The 23,056-nt window shown below is 49.4% G+C and overlaps 8 protein-coding genes and 1 non-coding gene across 9 annotated transcripts; 6 read left to right on the plus strand and 3 right to left on the minus strand.

The window, feature by feature from the left end:
• Positions 1-679: 679 nt before the first annotated feature.
• BO88DRAFT_487965 (IscS subfamily cysteine desulfurase) lies at positions 680-2,657 on the minus strand (the record flags this gene model as incomplete). The annotated part of the gene is made up of 2 exons (XM_025712586.1): positions 680-1,299; positions 1,533-2,657. 2 exons carry the CDS (start codon positions 2,655-2,657, stop codon positions 877-879), a joined length of 1,548 nt encoding a protein of 515 aa, XP_025562986.1. The 3' UTR covers positions 680-876.
• A 1,410-nt stretch (positions 2,658-4,067) lies between these two features.
• On the plus strand, positions 4,068-5,410 carry BO88DRAFT_415122 (amphiphysin; the record flags this gene model as incomplete). The annotated part of the gene is made up of 3 exons (XM_025708196.1): positions 4,068-4,251; positions 4,316-5,332; positions 5,388-5,410. The coding sequence occupies 3 exons, from the start codon at positions 4,068-4,070 to the stop codon at positions 5,408-5,410; spliced, it is 1,224 nt and encodes a 407-aa protein (XP_025562987.1).
• An 870-nt stretch (positions 5,411-6,280) lies between these two features.
• Positions 6,281-7,467, minus strand: BO88DRAFT_415123 (uncharacterized protein; the record flags this gene model as incomplete). Its single annotated transcript, XM_025708197.1, has 3 exons — positions 6,281-6,526; positions 6,580-7,021; positions 7,064-7,467. The coding sequence occupies 3 exons, from the start codon at positions 7,465-7,467 to the stop codon at positions 6,281-6,283; spliced, it is 1,092 nt and encodes a 363-aa protein (XP_025562988.1).
• A 2,201-nt stretch (positions 7,468-9,668) lies between these two features.
• On the plus strand, positions 9,669-10,397 carry BO88DRAFT_404890 (uncharacterized protein). The gene is made up of 2 exons (XM_025706739.1): positions 9,669-10,246; positions 10,314-10,397. The coding sequence occupies exons 1-2, from the start codon at positions 9,887-9,889 to the stop codon at positions 10,362-10,364; spliced, it is 411 nt and encodes a 136-aa protein (XP_025562989.1). The 5' UTR covers positions 9,669-9,886; the 3' UTR covers positions 10,365-10,397.
• Positions 10,398-10,527: 130 nt separating this feature from the next.
• BO88DRAFT_487967 (oxygenase MpaB family protein) lies at positions 10,528-11,430 on the minus strand (the record flags this gene model as incomplete). The annotated part of the gene is made up of 1 exon (XM_025712587.1): positions 10,528-11,430. The coding sequence occupies one exon, from the start codon at positions 11,428-11,430 to the stop codon at positions 10,528-10,530; it is 903 nt and encodes a 300-aa protein (XP_025562990.1).
• Positions 11,431-12,195: 765 nt separating this feature from the next.
• On the plus strand, positions 12,196-13,701 carry BO88DRAFT_487968 (DUF3712 domain-containing protein; the record flags this gene model as incomplete). The annotated part of the gene is made up of 4 exons (XM_025712588.1): positions 12,196-12,431; positions 12,496-12,917; positions 12,980-13,104; positions 13,168-13,701. 4 exons carry the CDS (start codon positions 12,196-12,198, stop codon positions 13,699-13,701), a joined length of 1,317 nt encoding a protein of 438 aa, XP_025562991.1.
• Positions 13,702-14,023: 322 nt separating this feature from the next.
• BO88DRAFT_487969 (FAD binding domain protein) lies at positions 14,024-19,504 on the plus strand (the record flags this gene model as incomplete). Its single annotated transcript, XM_025712589.1, has 4 exons — positions 14,024-14,571; positions 14,618-14,999; positions 15,063-15,454; positions 19,269-19,504. Exons 1-4 carry the CDS (start codon positions 14,088-14,090, stop codon positions 19,502-19,504), a joined length of 1,494 nt encoding a protein of 497 aa, XP_025562992.1. The 5' UTR covers positions 14,024-14,087.
• On the plus strand, positions 15,595-15,666 carry BO88DRAFT_t149. The gene has a single exon. It is a non-coding gene; the product is annotated as a tRNA-Gln (tRNA).
• Positions 19,505-21,425: 1,921 nt separating the features above from the next.
• On the plus strand, positions 21,426-22,813 carry BO88DRAFT_425548 (uncharacterized protein; the record flags this gene model as incomplete). Its single annotated transcript, XM_025708836.1, has 4 exons — positions 21,426-21,503; positions 21,582-21,873; positions 21,922-22,299; positions 22,368-22,813. 4 exons carry the CDS (start codon positions 21,426-21,428, stop codon positions 22,811-22,813), a joined length of 1,194 nt encoding a protein of 397 aa, XP_025562993.1.
• Between the last annotated feature and the right edge of the window lie 243 nt (positions 22,814-23,056).

Genomic DNA, 23,056 nt, shown 5'->3' on the forward strand with positions numbered 1-23,056 from the left:
CGGATTCCAGTAGGCTGAGTGCTAGAGAATGAACCGGGACTGCGTGGGAGGGGAGGCCGAGTGCGAAATCGGGCAGTTAAGCGAGCTGGGGGGCGTATTCGCTCCCACCCACGCCACCCCGTTCGGGTCTGCGGTGAGTTGGTCGGCCCCGTGCGGAGCTGCCCATCTTATTTCGACTTCCGACCTCGCTGGTTGGACAACTACTGATCTGCATGATTGTCTTTAGTCTTTGACATAAGCACATTTCATAACTGGTTCCATCCACCGGAGAATTTCCGTCTGTCTTTCTTTTTTCCACTGCAAGACGTGATTACCTCGGCGCCGGGAGTTCTCCGCGTCAAACGTCAATCACGTGACATTATTACTACTACTGTACAGCCAATCAAGCAGCACCTGCAGCTGGCCCAAATTGGTGCCTCCTTCGTGAGTCAGCAGACATGGAAGCAATCACGGGATGCCAGTACTACTAGTTAGATCATGGGGTATCTGTCGACATTACTTTCTCCGAATACCCTACACATGAATCAATACCTTGGGGGCATAGTCATGGTCCATATATGCATGACTCGCTGAGAACTACAGACACAAATCACTCAAAGTCACTCCAAAGGTCATCTGATCGTTCTTAAGTACTATCCGTTGCCGATAAGGCGTCTGTCTACATACTACTCATCTCTCTAGGTCGATCAATTGATTGGTCATTAATATCCATTTTTTTCGTACAGACTGGACAGATCGTCATCAATCCTATAATGTTACACACTATATGAACGCCATCCCACCGCTGATATCTGGAAAAGAAACAACAAGTATGCGCCTGGTATACGACCATATAACCGCCCTCGCAGTCAGTCTTTAACACAGAAAGAGAAAGTTTTAGTGCTGGCTCCATTCAATCGAGTTCAAATCGATACCCTCCTGGACCATCTCCCACAGCGGGCTCAGCTCCCGCAGGAAGTGGACGCGGTCTTGCACCGCCTTGAGCACGTAGTCAATCTCACTGTCGGTCGTGAACCGGCCAATACCGAACCGGATACTGCTGTGGGCGCTCTCGTCGCTGCTGCCCAGGGCCCGCAGGACGTAGCTGGGTTCCAAGGAGGCGGACGTGCAGGCACTGCCGGATGAAAGGGCAATGTCCTTCAGAGCCATCAGAAGCGACTCGCCTTCAATGTAGGCAAAGGAGATGTTGACACAACCGGGGTAGTGGCGGTCAGGATCACCGTTGAGCGTGGTGTGTTCCATGGCCAAGAGGCCGTCGCTCAGGCGCTTCGAGAGCCTTGCGATGTGCTTGGAGTCATACTGTGCAGATTGGTCAGCCACTTTCTCATCGACTTCGCTGTCTCGCAATAAGCAAATGCAACAACCCGACTCATCACCCCTGCTACGGTCGTCAAAGCGCCATGGGGACACGCAAAGCGTGTCGCTACCCCCATGGCGCCTCAGTTAATCGATACATATTAAAGCTTATAATCATCGCGGGAACATCTTGACTGGGAAAGGTTGAGTTTGAAAGAAGGAAAAGTGGAACGTACCTCCATATCTTCATATGCAATACGGCAAGCCTCACCAAATCCGACTACAAGGTGGGGGGCAATGGTGCCACTGCGGAGACCTCTCTCCTGTCCACCTCCGGAAATGATAGGCTCGAGACGAACTCTGGGCCTACGGCGGACATAGCATGCACCCATACCCTTAGGGCCATAGATCTTGTGGCTGGAAATCGACATCAAATCAATGTTCAGCTTGTTGACATCCAGGGGAATCTTGCCCACAGCCTGGGCACCGTCGGTGTGGAAGAAGATTTTCTTCGAGCGGCAAAGCTTTCCGATCTCCTCCATGGGCTGAATGACACCAATCTCATTGTTGACAGCCATGATACTGACAAGGGCAGTGTCGGGACGGATGGCCGCCTCCAACTCTTCCATCCGGATCAATCCATTGCTCTGCACGGGCAGGTATGTCACATCGAATCCCTCGTCCTGCAAGTGCCTGCAGCTGTCCAAAACACACTTGTGCTCAGTCTGGGTGGTGATGATGTGCTTCTTCTTGCCGGAGCGACCGAAGAATCTGGCGACACCCTTGATGCTCATGTTGTTACTCTCAGTAGCGCCGCTGGTGAAGATGATTTCCTTGGGGTCGGCGCCGATAAGTTTGGCGACGTGTTCTCTGGCTTGTTCGACGGCTTTCTCGGACTCCCAGCCGTAGGCGTGGGTTCTGGAATGGGGGTTTCCGTAAATGCCGGTAAGGTAGGGAAGCATGGCGTCAAGGACACGGGGATCCGTCGGGGTCGTTGCCTGCATGTCGAGGTAGACAGGGCGGGTGCCTTGGTCCATAACAGTGGCCTGCTTCAGAATGCCGGCGGTAGGGCTCATGGACGCATCGCCGGAGATGCCCGAGCCAGGAAGGTTAACCTTCTGCGCATTAAGTCCAGTCTGGTTCACAAAAGCCTTCTGGTCCTGCTTGATGGCCGTGTCCACCGTAACCTGGGCATTTCCAGCCTTGGTTTCGGAGACGTATGAGCGTCTGGGGATAGCAGCGCTGGTGGCGACCACCCGCCGGGGCAGGGACGCCGTCAGAGAGCCATGCGGAGTCGACAAAAGCCGACGGGCGTAAGCCCGGGATGCCTGTCTCAAGGCAGTAGGGGTCATAGTAGACATGATGTGAATGAAATCTGCAACTGTACCATACACGATGGATGAACAGTTGATGACCAAGGGAAGATGACAGCAGGGGGACGACGAGTTCGCCCGGTGGGAAAAAGTTTGGATCCGGTTATATCATTGCCGAGCCCGCTAGGCCCGATCGGATTTATCAGATAGTCCGGCCATTTCCCCATTGGGGCTCGGTCTCGGTGTTACTTGGGCCCTTTGATAAGGGGAGTTCGCCAGCTTCCCGCGGAGACCAACTGCGACTACGGAGAAGTTGATTAGTGAGTTGGCTTATGTAGTGAGGTAAAACGTAAGACGGGTCTAAGATGAGTCTATAATCTCCAGGAATCCTATGCTTGGCTCCCATCGCCCAATGCACATGCCAATGTAAGAAGGCATGTTGGATTGATCAGACGAAACATCCTAAAAGGGATGGCCGAATCCAGGCACACAGCTATGGGGCGCACATTCCACATTCATTATGAGACAATCATTGATTCCCGTTGATGTTGCTGGCCGACAGCATCGTCATCGGTGAATTTCCCCGGATTTCCCACTGGGATGACCCAGCCTTATGTGTTGGCCGCTGACGGCTGACGGCTGACGGCTGATGGCTGATGAGCTGAGAAGAAAGCATCGTGACAACCAACGCTCGACCGATCACGGGGCACAGGACCATTGATGTGGCAGAAACCGGCGGAAAACGAGGGAAAAATTCTTGGGCGTCGAGGTCTGTGTTGACGATAGTGGCCACTAGTGCAACCGGATACTCTGGTGCCTAACAAACACCGCAAAAGCCATGGAGAATCTCTGCTGCTGCTGCTTCCGACACTCCGAGCCCCCCCGGCTGAATAATCGGCCCTATGATCCGACCCTGAGCCACATCTGGGATCGAAGTTCTTCAGGGGTCTGGAGAGAGAAGAAACAGTTCTGGAGCCTGGAGAGGGGCTGATCTTATAACCTTTTTTGCTTACTTACTACTATTATAGTCTCCAGGCTACTCCATATTTTTTTCTTTCCCTGCTGCAGCCTTACCATTTGACCAGGAACCCAACTGGAACCAACACCCAAACACGAACAAGAAAGGGGGAGCCACAAATTGAAACTCAGCCACGGTGAGCAGGCAGAGCATTATGTCATAGCTCAGCCACGAACCATGGCAGTCTAACCGTCACCGGCAGCCAGTATTCTTTAGTCCTCACTAGTCCCTTTGCCGTGAACAAAAGGCACTTCCTCCCCACTTCTGGCCTACCACGAGATCCCTGGTCTGATCTGCTTTGGTTATTCAACTTTCTCGACGCTCCTACGCCTTTGCGACCGTCTCCCGACCCCTTTACACCACTTCCTACCACCACCACTCTCCTGTTCTCCTAAACCGAACCCTTCCGCGGGCGTTGGGCGACCTGCGGCCAATCAGAGATGAGTTTGAAGGGCTTTCAGAAGAGCATTGTCCGCGCTCCACAACAGTTCAAGGCCAAGTTCAATATTGGCGAGCATACCAAGGACCCTGTCTACTTGGACGCTGAGCGGCGGTTTCAAGAACTCGAAAAGGAGACCAAGAAGCTGCACGATGAGTCCAAGAAGTACTTCGATGCCATCAATGGTACACACGGATCCCCCCGTCTCGCAGCTACCCCTCCTTTTCGCTGACTGACCCTTTTTTTTAGGCATGTTGAACCACCAGATCGGATTCTCCAAAGCGATGACGGAACTCTACAAACCCATCTCCGGTCGTGCTTCCGATCCTAGCTCCTATACAATCGAGGGCAATCCGGAGGGTATCCGGGCATGTGAGGAATACGAGGCGATTGTGCGGGACCTCCAAGAATCGCTGGTGCCCGAGTTAGAGATGATCGACACCCGCGTCATCAGCCCTGCACAGCAGCTATTGGAGGTAATCAAGGTGATCCGCAAAGTCGCGGTGAAGCGAGACCACAAGAAATTGGACTACGACCGCCACAAGAACTCCCTCAAGAAGCTGCAAGATAAAAAGGACAAGTCGCTAAAGGATGAGAAGGCGCTTTACAAGGCTGAAAATGATGTGGAGCAAGCGACCCAGGACTACAACTACTACAATGACCTGCTCAAGGACGAGTTGCCCAAGCTGTTCGCCCTAGAGGCCGAATTCATCCGTCCCCTGTTCCAGTCCTTCTACTACATGCAACTGAACGTCTTCTACACACTGCACGAGCGAATGCAGGGCATCAATATCGGCTACTTCGATCTGAACCTGGACATCGAGGAAGCGTTCGAGAACAAGCGCGGAGACGTCAAGGAGCGCGCCGAGGAACTCAGCATCGTCCACTTCAAAGCCACGGGCGGGCGCAAACCCGGCTCGAAGCTTACCCCCAAGGACAAATTGGCGCAAGAGGGCAAGAGTGGTTACGCCTCACGTCAGCGAGATCCCGATGTTGTCGAAAACCCCCCGCCGCCTTACTCTGCCACTGCAGGCAGCAGCTTTACCGCCGCTGCGAAGAGCAAGCCCGCCCCTCCGCCGCCGAAGCCTAAGCCCGCTCGATTCACCGCTCCCGTCGAAACGGTCACGGCACTATATGACTATGAGGCCCAGGCGCACGGCGATCTGAGTTTCTCCGCTGGTGATGTCATCGAGATCACCCAGCGAACGGATAACCAGAATGAGTGGTGGAGCGGCCGTGTTGACGGACGAGAGGGACAATTTCCTGGTAAGCATGACCGTCTGTCATTCCTGAAAACAAGCTTGCTAACTTGTGTACCCAGCAAACTACGTCCAGCTGAACTAGCATTATGCTATAGCTATATAATATCCTTATTCCTGGCTCGTCAATGTCATCACTGGTTACCTGGAGTTTCGGAGTGCCATTGTATCACTTGACAAGTAGGAATTGCCAGTCGTTTTTTTATTCTTGCCATAGAGCGTTGCATGATGATGACCGTTCGCTGTACATATTGATAATATCGAGGTTGTTTATTCCTACTGCATATCTACCATTACTTTGGGTTCTATCGAACTTCGGAAGTATTCCAACGCATTCCTATACAACTTTTTACTAGAAGCCATGATATTTGATTTATACTGGTTATCACGTAGACGGAAAGCAACTGCAGTAAGAGGGATATGGGACTTGGAACAACCCTGTCCGCCCAAGCCTTCTACCAAAGATTCGGCCACTCGTGTGTATAATAGTAAACATTTTGCTCTGAGATATGGCTGTCACTGGAGTCATGTTACTGTCAAAACGCCAATTACCGACTCGGGGTTCCCAACCTCTTTTTGCAGTTTGTGAATCGTCAATAAGCGGACTTTATGACACTATCCCTTGTGATGCTATCAAAAGAGCATGAAGAGAAGCAGAGCGGATGCCCCTCCTGACTATCAAACAAAGTTGAGCCTGGATTCTAGATGTCGAGCACGACAGATTTCCTTTCACGTACCATGCTTGGGTCTCTGAAGAGAATTCTGGGCTCTTCAATGATTCAAGGGTGGACAGGCACCAATGGTTAAACCTTATCTCGGAGAAACCGCGATCAAATTCGGGTTTTTTGGCCTTAGCCGAGATTTACGGGCATATGGAAGTATCGTTGGCGGGTTAACGCTTTCTTTCATGCTCCTTGTTATAATGGTAGCAGGTCTTATTTCAGATTTCGTTAGCTCAGCCAAGAGCTTGTGGGCTATCGCGGACACAAAAGCGGCACGACTCAGCACAGAGTACTCGGTGCAGCTTGTTCAGCGACTTCGTAGGAGACCTAAGAGGTATAGAATAGTATTCTATCATAACCGGAGGGCTCGGTGAAGAGCGCCACTGTTCGTCAAACTTCCTAAGAAACGCGACAGAGATAGAAGCGGTGTAGACGTATAGACCTTCGTCTTTCACCCCAGAAGTGGCAAGGACGGCGACCTTCAGATTCTTCAGCAAGCTGTGATGATGTATTCGCGTGATGTGCTACATACCCTGAGACACTGGCCACAGTTATGAGGGCTTCGGTCGGTACCGCAAGGAGGTGGCGTGCCAGAAGATGTGCTGTTGGTTGTGTGTCCATCGTCACGTTGCATGATTGAGCACTCGGCAGCTTCTTCCCCGTCGTGCTCATTTATCTGTCTGTGTCGCCGCTGCTCTTGGGCAAGCGCGACTAAGATTCCCATTATATATGGATCTTCGACAGTATTTTCTGGCTGAAGAGATCGCAGCTTTTTATCACATGTCCTAAACACGGGCTCGTTGAATCCCTTTCCCGGTGAGTTGTGTACGAACTTGCTCCGACGGGATTGTATTCCATCGAATGTGACATAGGCGAGAGATGGACCAGTGGATTTGCGGGAGAATACCCCCTCTGTCCAAACACTCGCGACAGGCTGCTGGCGGAAGTAGAAAGACAAAGATTCATAGCTGTGGCTGTTAGCAAGGTCGGTCGAAGCAGGCATCCAAGTCAACTACCTGAGACGGGAGAAACCATAGGCGCCGACTATTTCTTTGATAGCCGTTTTCCTGACCTCTGACGTCCTTCGCCCTCCAAACTGCAGCATCGCACGACGGAGGTCTGCAGGCAGATTCGGTTTTCGGAGATCGTGAACGGGCGAATCCGATATCACAACTTGCGAGTGTGGGCGCTCCTTCCTCTTGCTTGTCTGCAGAGTGAACCTGCAGCCCAAGAGCCGCAAATGTCTCAAAGTCCAGGCTATTGGAGGAACATATAGGCGGTCTCGACTGTTATCGCGTAAGAATGATTCAATCGAATTGGGCTCGATTGACCATCTTATCGTTGGTTGCGGCCTGAAGTGACCACGTACAGAAGGACTGTGAGGATCATCAGTGGCCTTGCGCTTGGGTCTATCTGACATCTCGTAGCATTATTTCATTGTAAACCCCAGCCAATTTAGGGATGTGCTGGGCGCCTGCGAGTAATACCAAAACTGAAGGAGGTTTGACGCGTCAGTAATGAAAGGCGTCTGGATGCCAGGTCCAAATGCCACGGGGTCACGTGCATAGGTACTATAGATCCAAAGGCACTTGATTTGATACTATTGATCGATTGGCAAATGTATGTATGCCCGTTAATGTTATGCTGGGTTCCTCGTTGCGAGAACAATTACATTCTTGTGTTCTGTCCACTTCAGATTCGGAGTGGACTACACTGTATACACAAACGCTACGAATAAGACAGCACAGTACGAAGTGGTTCAACCTTCAATGACCCACCGGCAGAAAAACTGCCCTATGTCATATCATGGCGCCTATCAAATGGCAAGACAGGCGGGACTTTCTGTTCTAAAATATGTGAGACCAAGATGAACTCGGGAATATGGTGACATGTCCATGTAAAAATGCGATACCTCTAGCCTCTGTAAAGGTTACCTGCAGCTATGTTCAGGTTCTTCTAGATTTTCAGCATACCGATAAAGACTCTGTTACTGGGAGCTTTTGATCTATTACATTTAAATCCCCTGCGACAGAGCTTGGATAAGAGAAGATGAATTATTTTGGGACGGCCCTCACATATTCAAAGTGTATGTCATTGTTGCAGTAAGACGATCTGGAAACCAACGTTGAAAGTTTTGTAGTTTCTATGTCCAAGCAGTCTGTTAGAGAGCTACAGTCTCTAGTTGTAACTCTTACAGCTGATACTTGAGCGGTCGAATAATATCTCGTAGTGGACCAGCGCTGGCTGCACTCATGATCGATGAGGGAACGGACGGAGTAGGCAGATCATTTGCCTATCCATTCTCCCCTATGGAAAGCCTTGTCCCTATTGTGCCGTGTCGGTTCTCGTTGAGAGCAATAATCACGACCGGATGCTCTCTAGAGATGCTGCAGCCTGCAGAATACCGCAAGAATCAGAAGCGCAAGAAGGAAACTTTGCTGCGAGTTAAATCTTTCTTAGCGTTATCTTTGGCTGGATTATCACTGCTAGAAAATTGTCTAGTCGTCTCACCATTGCTGTTTCACCAAACCAACAAAATGACCTCAAGCCATCCAAATATGGGCATTTCCCCTTTATAACATCGATCACCCCATGCACGTCCATCAATCCCTTCAGGATAAGACTAAAACATATCCAGAATGATCTAGTCTCACCAGCCTAATGATCACCCTGAAACCGCACATCTCGTTCATCTTCGAGAACCGTCGTTGCTAAGTATAGCAAGAGCCGCCCGAACCCAATAATGAGAACCCACCACGAGGCCCAAAAAAAGAGCCTTCACTCAACCCAGGTACTTAAAACATCCTTATTCCAACAACAATCTAGCTCCAAACATAGCTAATTTCCCATTGACAATCACCATTGCACTAATCGAGCCAGTAGCACTTCAAAATTGGTGAAAGGGAAAGAAACATGGCACTTTGCGCACAAGCCAAGAACGGCCAGAACCGCAACCACACCAACAACAAGCTAGCTACCACCAAAGAACTGGGTGATGAACATGAGATTAGATCTTCCCAAATACAATCGCTGAACATCCCAGTCTAGATCCCACACTATCCCAATCCAGACATATCTCCGAGCACGACACGAGACGAGAGGAGGTGCATGCATGCATCTAGACGCACGGTACCCAACCCAGCACTCAGGATCAAAGTATCTCATCCCCCTCCTCCTCATCCTGCAAGATAGACACCACATATTCATCGTGCATTCGCTAAATGGAACAAGCAAAATCACATGTACCATTCGGTCCGAGGAACAACCCCATGTTCCTGTTTCCCCTCTCCCGCTTTCCCTCCGCCACAGTAAAATAGATTAACTGGTTCCTGCTCCTGCGGGAGGCACCACGCCGCTATTGGGCCACGCCGGGGGTGATCGACAGTTTAGTGAGCCCTAAGATGCGGGGTGTTGATATTAAACGGTGGCGTAGCGTAGCATACGCTAGTTCCTAGACATCAGAGCGCTAGAGCTTATCCTTTCCTTGCTCGGTTCACATGTAGGTCAGATTGTCCATAACTAGGAACACGATTATCCTCGGAGGTAGTATTTGGCATGGTGGCCAACAAGCCCGCTCTCCCTCCCTCCCTCTTCCAAGGCAAGGGATCTCGAAAAACTACTATCTACTAGTACTACATAGTACTAGTCAGTCTCACTCAATTCTAGGCCCGATAAGCAAGCCCAGAAATACTACTAATAACCCCCCTATAATAGTATAAAGCGACAGTCCATATAATCAAACACACAACAGTAACTATCCTGATACCCCCTACCAATTCATAATCCATCCAATCTCAATTCTAACCCATCAAATCCAAAACCAAACACCAAAAATCAAAATGAATCTCAAACACCTCCTCCTCTTCAGCACCACCCTTGCTCCAATCTCCCTAACCCTCGCCAATCCCAACCCCAACCCGGTCGGACCCCGAAGCCCCCAATCCACAGGCATACTATCTGATCTCCCATCCCTCATCGACAACCTGAAGGAACTCCTCAGTCAAGACACAGTCGATAATCTGGAAACGATCGTCAAGGGGGCAGCAGTGCTACTGGGCGGTGATACGCCTCAGAATCTGCAAAAGTTGTTGTCGAGTAGCAATATCGACAAGTTGCAGAATATCATCGATAATGCAGATTTGCTGTTGACGACGTCGTTTGTTAATGAGACGAGTGAGTTGATTGGGGATGCGTTGCCGGTAAGCTTCTATTCTTTTTTCAGAGTATACTACGTGAGAGGTTGTAATGCTAATGGAGGGGGTATAGTTGGTAACTGATGTATCGGCGTTATTGACGGCTATTATGAAGACTGCATGATATGCAAGCAGTAGTACATAGGATATAGTACAGTGAATGAGAATGATGATAACGATATTAATGCTTTAATTGCTCCTATTACTCCAAAGTACTAGCCCAAACCATAGCAAAAAGCCCCAACTATCCTAGATAACTAAATGAAACAAAGAAAAGGAAAAGCAAGCTAAGCATTCAACTTCGCCTTCAACTCCCCCAAATAATACCTCAAGGGATACCCCCTCATCGACGCAGGCAGCGCCGGATACACGGCGACCGAGAACCCCATTGTCCCACGATACAATCCCCTCGTCTTAGCCGACGACTTGAGCCCATACGCCTCGCGAATCCGAGGCGGGAGCATCTCAATCGTAATGACCCTTAGCAGAGGCTTCACGGTTGAAACCCAGCGAGGGAAATCCGTCCGATTCAGAAGATCCTTCGCGAAGAGATGCGCATCCCCGCTGACATTCAACCGCTCGATCTGGTCATCCCAGTACGTCCAGAACGCCTGACGAGTGGGCGGCCAGACGTCCTTGGCGATATTGAGACAGGACAAGATCGTAGTAAATTCAATGTAGGCTCTCTCGGCGGTGCGGTAGTCAACGCGGCCGTAGATGCGCTGGTAGAAGTCGGTAGCGGTTGCGTAGAGGGTGGCTGTGAGCCAGAGCTGGATGTGGGGGTCGCAGGGGAGTTTGGTGGGGAGAGGGGCGTTGTCTTTTTGGAGGAGGTCGAGGAGGAGTTTCTTCTCCTCTTTGGTGCCAAAGACGAGACAGGCGATGTAGCTGAGGGCAGTTTGGAGGGTGTTGCTGAGGTCGTTGGCGAGGTTGTTGTCGGTGCTGGTGTTGGCTGGGGTGATGGTTTCGGTCTTGGTTTTGTTGGCTTCCTCAAAGGCGGATTTGATGTTGGGGTAAGCCGCTTGGAGGAGGAGAGCGGCGCCGGAGCCGGCAAAGAGAATGCCTTCTTGGAGGATTTGAGGGAGGATTTCGAGCTTATCGAGGGCTTCGAGATGGTTGGTTGTCACAGTGGTGGTTTGGGAGGAGACCGGGGAGATGCGGTCTGATGCTGTGGCGGCGGCTTTTTCGTCCATTTTGCGTGAGTTGTTGTTTGATTTGGGGATGGGTGGTAGTCAGTAGCTGCGTGGTTTACTACTTTGGTCTGGCAGGTGCGATTAAATCAAATTGATGGTTAATGGCGTCCGCTGATAAAAGCAGCTCGATGCACATGCCGGTGCAGCAGCTTGCAGGGGGTACGAGAATATACGGGCACAGGCACATCCGCGGCCTGCAAGCGAGGAAGCATATCAATCATCGATCCTGCGAATTGATAGACCAACAAACCTCTCACAGCAGGGTATCAGTTGACCAAGGATTTACTTTGCAAAGGACTGCGGATAAGCATCCCCGCATCCCCATCGGGCAAAGAGTCCGAAGTCCCCAGAAAGCAGTGGATCACCCCCCGTTTCAACCCAAATTCGAGCTATGCCCTAAAAGCGACCACCAAAACCGGGCTCCAAAAACAACGTTCAACCGCGGTTCTCAATAGTCGGGCGGATCGTCGCCCTGACCAGGCCGCATGTGAACCCAATCCATGGGTCATCATTGGGCCTGCAATTTCCCACTTACACTGATCGACGGGTTCCGGGACGATCCTTGCGGAGAGATGGCAGGGGCTTGAGGGTTGCATTCCGAGGGCGGCAGGTGTATACGAGAATCACGACGATAGCGAAGTTTTTTAACTAGTCGGTGGATTTGCCAATGACTCCATACTATCAGCCGTTAGTATATCAGATCAAGCACCCCGGTTCCCGCCCCTCTTCGCCGGCGACCGTCCCAGCAGCAAGGGCCACATCACCATGGACGAGAAGAAAACTTATCTCGCCTCCAAAGAGGCCAAGTACGCCCTGGGTATCCATCGTGGTCCTCTGCCCACTGAAGGCCTGGAAATCGAACATGTTGAGACGGCCCATTCCATCTCGTTGGAGCCGGTAAAGCGTACGCGATCGCAGACTCTGCGTCGCCATTGGGCTCGGTTCTGGTGCTGCTATGCATTTTGGGGCATTATCTTCCTGGCAATTTTTCTGCCCATTTTGTATGCTTTCCCTCTTTCTAGTTTGCCTTCATCCTGTTTTGGGCGACAACTGACGATTCATCAGCTTTTGCTTGATTATTCCCGCCATTGCCCAGCGAGTCCTGGACAATGGTACTCTCGTCCTCGTTAGCGCCGACGTACTCCAACCACGCCCCAATTCCATCCAGCTCAGCATCAATTCTGCCCTGGACTTGCCCATTAGCTTCCCTGTGCGCATGAACAACTTAACGCTCTCCCTCTTCAATCGCTTTCTCCCGGAGAACAACACCTGGGCAAAGCTGTACATGGACGGCGCTACAATCAATGGGAACACAACCCTTACCGTTGATGACCAATTCACTCCCTTGGATGTCTACCAATGGACACAATATGTTCGCAGTGTTGTCTTCGAGCCTCATGCTCCACTGTCCGTCAAGGCTCCCGTCACTGCTTACATCGGGAAGCTGAAGTCCAAGATTACTTTGAACAAGGACATTAAGCAAAACAGTGCGCCTCCTACTCCTGACAATACACCTATCAACTGCTAATTCCATTTTTCAATATGACAGCCTTGAACTCCTTTGCCGGCTTTTCCATATCCGATCCAAAACTTCTTCTCCCTGCTGAATCCGACGGTACCAATCTGATCGCCAACGCCACACTTCCCAACCCTTCCGTGATGACCCTTGAAATCGTGAGTCTTCTTTCTTTTTCCCATCTATATATTTGCACTACAGCCAACCCTAACCGAAACCAGGGCAACACCACATTGAATCTCCTCAGCGGCAACCTCACCCTTGGAAATTGCACTCTCAACAACCTCGTACTTAGACCAGGCAACCACTCCACACCTGTACGAGGGATATTGGATCTCGGCAAACTCATCGAAAACATCGGCCCTATACTAAGTGAACAAAGCGACTCCATCAAAGAAGGCTACTTGAGTCTGACGACCGTCGGTGCGAACGTCGAGTACGAGGGCGTTCAGGTCCCGTACTACACGGAGGTCATGAAGAACTTGACCATGACGGCTAAAGTGCCGCTAGGGTCGCTGATCAGCAACACCCTAAGCGGCATCTTGCATCCCAATGGGACCAATGTCTTCGCGGGGCTAAACATGACTACTGATAGCGGGGAGACGTTTACAGTTGGTGAGGATAAAGCGGATAGTGGCAGTGATGGGGCATCGTTGGGGCGAAGGGCATTGGAGATGCTGGGGAAAGAGGAGAAGAGGAATGAAGTGGTCGGTGTCTTGAAGGCTTTGATGAAGAGGGGAGCTTACGAGATATGATCTGGATTTAGTATTTGATTTGGGCGATGGCGCTGGCGTTATCTATAGTATATCCTGTTGATACTCTTATTGTTAATGTATACCTGAGCTGGATTTGGGGTAATGAGGGTGGGACTTTTACCAATTAGCAGACTTTCTCATTAGAAGTATACCCGAACGATTACTTGCATCCAACGAATCACTATTCATTATCTAACAAAGTTCCTCACAGACCCTTGCATCTTTCCCCTACCCCCCCTGATCATTCAGATGCAAGACACACCCGCAAGGGCATGCATCACCAACCGAACCGTCCCATGACCTCACCTTCCATCCCTGTCTTCAACTATCCCCTCCATCCCGTACTCACTCCCAAACCATCCCTCACTCCAACAAATCACCCAATAATGACACCACACAGCCTGAATGTCGCCATAATCGGCAGCGGCCTCGCCGGCTGTCTCGCCGCCCGCATCCTCCGCGAGCAACATACCGTGACCATCTACGAGCGCGAAACCGCCAAAGCCGAAGCCGGCGCCGCCATCAACCTCGGCCCCAATGCCGTGCACATCCTCAACAGTGTTGACTTTGATCGTCGCCGCGCGTGCTCCATCCCAGTGACTCGGGTACTGTCGTACAACAAGCAAGGCGAGCTCACGCGGGAATCCATCCATGATTACGTCCAGGAGTTCGGGACAGACTGGTTGTTTCATCATCGGGTAGATCTGCGAGATGAGCTTTTGCGGTTAGCTACAGCGCCGTCGGAAGAGTTGGGGTTGAGTGGTGAACCGGCGACAGTGCGTTTTGGGGCGAGGGTTGTAGATGGGGATGTTGATGAGGGGAAATTGATATTGGAGGATGGGGAGGTGGTAGAGGCGGATCTTGTTGTTGGTCCGTTCTATGCTCCCTTTCCTGTTGCGATACTAACAATGAACAGCCGCGGACGGCATCCGATCCATCATGCGCGGCCCCGTCGTCAACGACGACGCATACATCACCGCTCAGCCATCGGGCTCCTCTGCATTCCGGTTCACGATGTCCCGGGAGAAGGTCATCGAGTTGCACAATGGAGAAGTACCCGAGATAATGGACCCAAGTAAATTAGGCACTTTGTTGGGTGTATACGCCCTCGATCCTACGGAGCGGCGAGTGATCATGTACCCGTGTCGGAACTACGAGATCCTCAACTTCGCTGTGCTCGCACCAGACAATATGCTCAAGACCCCAGCGTCATCTGACTCGTGGTCTGCGCCAGGTGACAGAGATGAGATGATCTCGCTGTTTACGGACTTTCCGGACTGGGTACTCGAGTATTTCCGGTATTCTGCCTCTTTCTTTGATACTTAACATTTTGTACGCTAACATGTAGGTCATGACTACAGTGCAGCCGAGAACATAAAGCTCTGGCAACTCCGCATGCAGGACCCCTTACCCACGTATATTCGAGGACGAACGGTCCTCATCGGCGATGCTGCGCACGCCATGACGCCCCATCAGGGACAGGGAGGGTGCCAGGCTATTGAAGATGCAGAGGGATTTCGGCTTTTCCTTGGAGACCATGTCACAAGGGAGAATGTTCCTACTATCCTAGAGGACTTTGATCGTGTATGCAGGCCCCGGGCGTCGCAGATTCAGTTGAATACATCGCACGCTATGGCGAGGCACTCAGCGAAGGAAATTTATCGATTCCAAAAGTTTAACTTCACCTATCATGGGATTTTTGAGGAGTTGAGGAGGATCAAGGAGAGCGAGAAAGTGGGTCAATTGAATCATGGTAGGGGAGAGGGATCCAAGAGAGAGTCTGACCTACATTCTGCAGTTGGATCATGTCGCTGTAGCCAATGCCAAACAGACAGCTAGCTTAGTACCACAAATGAATATATTGGCTAAAGTAGTTGCCCAGACATCAACTTCGGTTGTGTAGTGTAATGGTTATCACTCTGGATTCTGATTCCAGCAATCCCGGTTCGATCCCGGGCACGACCTTTTCTTTTTCTTTTTTGCCCTTCACTATTACTATCTGATAATAGTCGTAAATGATTTCGAGGGAACTGCCTATTTCCTGGCACTTTGGTTGCATTTTTGCTTGACTACATCCGGATTGGCTTTTCGTTCCCGTTTTGAACGCCTAGAGGATATTTCCAAAGTGGATGCTACAACTCTTCGCTGGCAATGCAAATAGCCCATTTCTTTTTCACACCAAATTTCAAGAATTACATATATTCTTATTGTAATATTGCAGTGCGTTAGGGTTTGTATAGCTTCGCTTGCCATTGCTTCCTGAATTCACCAGCATGGGTGGCGAATCACACTGGCCTGGAGACACGTGAATCCGGCAATATAGTAGCAACCAAATTCACGGGTGCATCTGAAATATTGTACAGTGAACCCGTCACTTCCCTTAGGAGATTGAATATTGTATATCACTCTTCTCAAATTACTGCAAATTGTGCACTTCGCTTAAGATAGGGTATCAACATGGTGCTATATTCACGAAGAAGCATTGAATGATGGCTCACGTGAGAAGCAATATATAAACCTGGTGTTTACCCTCTTCTTTCCTTCTCTTCTTCCTATGGCCAAGCAGCTACTATTATTACTACTATACTTACTAAGTACATTATATTATGCTATGAACTATAATACAGCATCAGGCTTAATGATTATATCTTCTAATACTATTCGTTGAAACATTCGAGTCAGCCCATCTGCTCACTGGCCATCCATATATCTTTTGGTCTACTTAGCAACACGTTCAAAACATATTCAAGCTGTACTACGGACCCTTGCCGGTTGCAGGCAATAGCATATCCTGCTTCATACTAGGTATATAGGCTCGAAAAGAGGCCAGCGAATCCGGCAGCGAGGAAGTTAAACAGCGGCGGGCTGGATCATTTATGGTATGTCGATATTCCTTCTTCTACTTCTTCACACTCCATTCTATCATTATAGCTTATGAGATAGCATCAATCTAACACTATCCAGATTCCCCAGCACGAAAGCACTCTCGGCAAAGGGACACACGATACTTTCGGGATGACCAGGTCCATCGTTGTCTCATCATAGAAAGGTGCAGATGACAAAGGGTGCCATCTAGGGCAGCCGATTGTGGTCGGTTGGTTTGTCGGACTTAGCTCATTGCTTCTGACACCTGTTAGAAATATATAGCCCATCTCTGGCTTCACAACAGAGCTCTTAACGAAAGAGGTGCTGCAGAAGACAACCGGAATAACGTTGTCTCATCATAAAACATACAGATGAAAAAGGGATGACATCTGGAGTAGCCGATTGGGGCTGCTTGACCCAAGCCGCTAGTGCATCTGAGATCCGTCAAATCTATACCGATGCCTAGCTTCAGTCTAGAGGAACGCAGACGTTGAGAAAGCACAAGGAAGTTCTCAACAAAAGAGACGCAGCACTTATAAATCCAGACCCAATTTTTTGATCTGTATCATTTATTGAAGACACGGAAGAAAAGAGAGGTGCCATCTGCGGCAGCCGATTGCGGTTTCAATCTCTGGCTCAGCTTTGCGAGAACATCTAACACCCGTCGAGTATACATACGTCTCTGGCTTCCGCCTAGAGAGACACGGTGATGTTGAGAGACCTTAAAAGACTTCTCAACAGAAAGAGATGCAGCACTCTTAGTCGATTCATACCTGCCATCGTCGGTACCACCATAGAAAGATACAAAGAGAAGGGTATCATCTACGGCAGCCGATCGTGGTTCTTTGGGGTCTGGCTCCGCCCGCTGCATGTAGCACGTTTCTTGAAGCAGCCTAGAGGGACACAGATGGCGACAAAACAAAGAGCTCCGAAAAAGAATATGCAACGTCATTAACAAAGCAGATACTAAAATTGCATCGTCAACACAAGAACGGTACCCAAGATGGGTGCCAACTACGGCAGCCGATTGGGCTTTGCTTGACCCAGGCCGCTAGTACCTCTGACAACCGTCAGTTTCAATTACATTCCCGGCTTCAGCCTAAAAAGACACGAACATCGCGAAAACATATACAATGGTGAAAAATTCACATCCACTATAAATGCTGTCTGGATTACTCTTTTCCAGCAGCAATGATGGGTGCGGCCTCGCCTTCTTCAGTTGAAGATAACGTCGACTTCATACCGAACAACTACTTATCTAGTAGGTCTGCTGTGGATGTCCAAGAATTAGCATTCCATGGCCATTATGGAAGTCAAAAGCCCAGTCTCCAGAACAACTGAGATATGATAACCTTCTTGCGTGACAGTGGGATGAAGATGACGGATCAAGGCTTCTACTCTTATGAGACTCAGGCCCCAGAAAATTGCCAAAGCGCCGAAGAAGAGAAGAAGAAGGATTTGTCCTTGCGAAATTATTCCCAATGTGGTGCGTACTTACCAAGGTAAATATCCCTAGTCCGGCAAATTAGCGACAAAAACGGCTGGCACAGGCATGGTATGTACAATCAGGAAGAAGTGGCATGGGTTGTCCATATCAAGAAGTAATAATCGCATTTCGCTGGTCCAAACCTGCCTTGGCCGGATAAACCTGGAAGAGCGCTGAAAAGGTCTTCGAGGGACAGCAATCTGGAATCAAGCGCTGCCTATATACATCGTATAAGATCGCTCTGTACACTTCACAGAACATGGACACTATGTCATATATACTATACAATGGGCATCTGTTCACGTGGAAACTTTCGGCTTCGGTTTCCCCAGTCTAGAAGAGGTGCCAGTGGCTCCAACCAATTTGGAGAAGGTTAGTACTACCCCTGCCTGTTCACAGTGTCCTCACAACGAACTAACGCAATATAATAATCCTAGGCAATATGAATCCGATACCATAGCTCTTCTCATTTCCAATCGCAGTGTGCTGGCCCCCAGGGGGTCAAGCTGATAAGGGATGCGCACCTGAGCCTGGTGGCTCAGAATCTAGTCTAGATGCACCAAACAAGACACATTTGACCGGCTCTCACATCGCAGAATCATATTACTCCAAAGCGCATGACCATGCCACATACCATATGATTGTCGATATTATACCTGTTTTTGGCTCACGGGACGGGCTCTACCCACACCGGAAGCGGAAAGACAATACAAAGCAGCATACAGTTCCTCGATTAATCTCTGCAATTCTTCCATAAGAAGAAAAACCAGAGGATACAAACGAAGAAGGAGAGAAGGGAAGACACTGTCGCGGCCTGCTTCCAAAAAGTGACCGGCTACTTATACAACATCTCGCACCCTGGGACGAACCTACCTTCACAAGCACCCAAGTTTGCCGAGATCGAACACGCAGCAAACTTGCTTACTGGCTAGACGACAAACCTCCTAGCATAGGCAAGAGTCAGAGAACAGATGGAATTTGAAGCTGACTGTTCCACTTGGGAACAATTTCGGTTTGACCAAGACCTTCGAAGAATTTACCAGGGCAGAGATGGACGGTGGTCTGAGCTATACAATTGGGAGCATCTAACAAGAGAGGGATATACCTGGGCTGCAGCAGGTGTAAGCAAAGCCGTGCAGCTTCTCACTCTCTTTTCGGAAATATCCCTCTTTTACATGCTATTTCCTTAGCTAAGAAGCATCGACTTCCTGTCAAGGCTCTCGATACGCCAACGACACCGCGAACAAGACCGACTATGCGAACGACATCACTAACGGGACCGACGTTACAGATGTCGCTCCACCTTCTCGCACCGACACTGCTAACGAAAGCGATGCAGATGACACCGCTAGCGAGTCCGACGACGCAAATGTCACTCCACCTCGTCGCCCTACCACACCGAGCCGCGTCGACGACGACATGGAATTCGACGAGGATCAACCTGACGGATAGCAACACCGGTGGCAGCCACAGAACGATAAACTTCTTCTTCTCCGGTGCCGGTCGCCCTTCTCTCTACCAGAGCTGGCCGTCCCCTCTTTGCTGAACGTCGAGGTTTTACGACAATCAACGACCTCGACCCTATCATGCACGAGTTCGCCGAAACGTCCAACATCTTATACTCTGATGAAAAATTTTATTCTATATTTCTCTGAGACAATTCCTTGGGTGATTGCAGGATATGTAACCCTGCAGTAGAGAGAGGGTTGTGTGTGGGTGTGGGTGTGGGAATGGAAACCCATGGTGCATCGTGCCTAGGAAATGAGATTCTTGGTATTTGATGTGCTATGGGCTTTCTTACAGAGATAAAGATTGGTTGAAGTCTACTTTTTTCGACAATTCATTGTGCTGTGATTCGTTTTCTCTCTGGGAAGGTCTATCCGTGTGGGTTGATATGGTGATGTTTTTTGGATAATAAGGGAACTAGGTTGATTGTTATAAATCTTGAATATGCTACAAGCAAGCTTCAATAGGGAATTGATGTATCAACACGGTGATCAATCAATCCTCGAAAGGGGGGTGGTGTGTGGATAGGAAGTTTGTGATTATGACCAAACCCTGTCACTTACGTGCTAGCTATCTTGATATATGTCTTTGCTTCTTTAGCAATAGTATCAGTATGTTTCACACACACACCGAATCTATACTACTACCTGCTCCGTTTAGCTCCAATAAGTGTAGTTGTAGAATAGGCTGCATTGTTGTTATACGTGAATAAAACTTTCCCCCTTCTTAGTATTTTTCATAATCGTTTGGGTTATTGAAGAAGATAAAGTCAAAACACCTGAGCCATTGTATTTAAGTAAATAACAATATTAATGATTAGACAGAAAAAAAATAATTAAGAAAACACGGGGTAATTATTAAATGCTAAATCACAAAAAAATGAAGTAAAGAAAAAAAAATAGAATAATATAAACCAACTTGCCCGTATCGTCCAGCCGCAGCAGTGTATGTTGCATTCTATACTCCACAAGGCCGGAATGACCGGAAGAAAATTCCAAGTCCTGAGATAACCACTACCGTATTGCAGTGTAAGATATAAGTTGGAATTTGGTAAGAAAGCATTTTTTGTGTTATTCATTGAAACAATTACTTTGGTTGTGTATGGAGACGCCTGTGCTGATGTGGCGTTTCACTGCTTTGCGGGTGGCAGGAATTAGTACGATGAGCAAAAGGTATACAGCCAGCTGATAACCGGCAACACGGTACCTGAGGTATTGAATTAATACGGCTCAATAACAAGTGAGGCGCATCATAAGACTTACAATACATTTGGAGGTATGGAAGGCTGCCGGATAACAGACATCGGCGTATTTGAGGCCCGGTTGAGCGACGACTGTCAACAACCGAGCAAGCAATCGATCAACCGAACCAACTGAATCCTCTTGACAGGGCTTTTATCGATATGCTGAGACACAGCCCAACGGGAATTTCATGGCCAATGACACTAGTCTGTTACATCTCATATGTCGGATTGATTGGCTAGGATGCGTCGCTGGGTAAACGCTCGTAGGCGCTGAGCCCTAAGGCTCAATGACCAACAATGCTTACTATCTTATGATTCGACATGGCCTCGACTTAATAACCCCGACCGGATATCGGAGTTAAGGCAAGACCGAGAAAAGAACAGATGGTGGCGAAGGCTTGATTCTCAGAGGAAAGCGATGAGGCTCTGAGTGGTCGAGATAGGCCAACTGAAAAATGTCAATCAGTTAGATCATTGCAGTGAGCACATGGATATAGCCCATTCATGCCGCAGGCGTGTTACTATCCTCCTCTTCTTTTCCATCTCATGCTCGGTCTTTCTCGGACAGTTGCACTCGATATACCTGCTCCCTAAACCCGTCGTTGTTCAACCCAGAAAGTGAAAATGAGCAGGATATACACACGCCCTGAAATTCTCCTTCTGATCTTCTTGGCTGGCGCAGTGAAGCTTGACGGAGTCAAGGTCATCCTCAACTTCTTGTCTACTGCTGTTCTATCCATAATCGTTGGATGGATAGTAATCAGAAACGTTCCGGTACAGGCATTTCGATGGCTGAAAGGGAAGGCTTGTGCCTTGTGCTGGCAATTTGTCTCTCAGCGCTCAGACACTTGGAGACGTATCCTGACGCTTCTCAGAGTCAAATGGGAAGCTATAAGAGCACGGACGGTTGAAATTGCTGCAAAAGTCCGTCCACTGGTGGTGGCTGTCATGAAAGAGGTCCAGGAAGCCGCCTTGGAACTCTATGGCTTTGTGGTTGCTGCATTCATAGCTATCAAGCAATGGTTTACCTGCGAGCAACGAACCAGCCACGATCATGATGGACAGGCGCGAAGTATGTTCTTCTGACCTCGATATGATAACACGATTCTCATTCTCACAGATGCTTGGTGCAAACGTGTCGTCCTCGTTGTGACAGTAAAATCGGGCAGGTCCTACAAGGCAATCAAGGAAGCCATAGGGATTGATAGTGACTCTCCCAGAATGTACCGGAACAGAAGCGAAAATGGGTCACTTCCAGAACCACCCGGATTCATGCGTCATTTTGCCGTTTGCTTGGTGCCAGAGGCGGTTTGGATGGATGGAACAACGGACCTGCTGCAAAAATTCCAACATGGATCATTCTTCGAGCTCGTCGGTCCCAACGTAACTGACGAGGAAGGTGGTGGTGTCTGCTGGGGGGAGGAAAAGGTCCGGAGCATAGATGGAATCGTCGAGATCGGGTTGGTCACTTACGACAACGAAGCAATAATCGAGTCGTGTAAGTCAACATCCCGCCCCTCTGGCCTTCAGGCCACCTATCAGAGCTAATCAAAACGGAGCGATCAGTCTATAAACCACTGCGGGTAGCATGGGGAAGATATGACCCGATCTGGTGGAACTGTTCCGATTTCACCATCCGACTTGCATGTATAATTCTGCCAGACCCTGATGAAAAGGACATCCTGCGACGACTGCTGCTTTTCGTGTGCGCGTCTCGTCTACAGACCCTCGAGTTTGCCCTTGAACAATTGCACGGGAGAATATTCCTGTCAAGCTGGACTGCTGGCGTGGCATCATGGGCTGGCGGTGCTGGATCTGCTCTCTTATTGGGAGCGTTCCCTGCCGTGTTCCCAATTGCGTTCGTGGGGTCCTGTGCTTTTGGTATGGGATCTGGAATTGCGTATATGTGGCGCGCTAGTCGCGTTGGTACCAAAGAATATCCTAAATGGAAAGCACGGTCAAATGAGTTGGAGCAGCGGTTTCCCCAGCTTAGGGGGTTGGTTGGGGAGTGATTGATTTACAGTCTTCCCTGATGATAAATGCTAGGAGACAGGAGGTATGGAGTTCAGTGGGAAAGGAAAAGGTATAGATTGCTAGCAGACTGCAACAAGGCACATCCTCATTAGTACTCTTTCACGCAATGGAGACATCACTCAAGTGTATCAGCGAGTCAGTCCCCAGGTCCAAATTATGAGAAGTCACTCCAAGAACGATAATAATCACAACGGCCCAAAGCCAAGAAGGAAGAAAGTCAG

This window comes from Aspergillus vadensis (genome assembly GCF_003184925.1).
Source record: "Aspergillus vadensis CBS 113365 unplaced genomic scaffold BO88scaffold_11, whole genome shotgun sequence".
NCBI lineage: Eukaryota > Fungi > Ascomycota > Eurotiomycetes > Eurotiales > Aspergillaceae > Aspergillus > Aspergillus vadensis.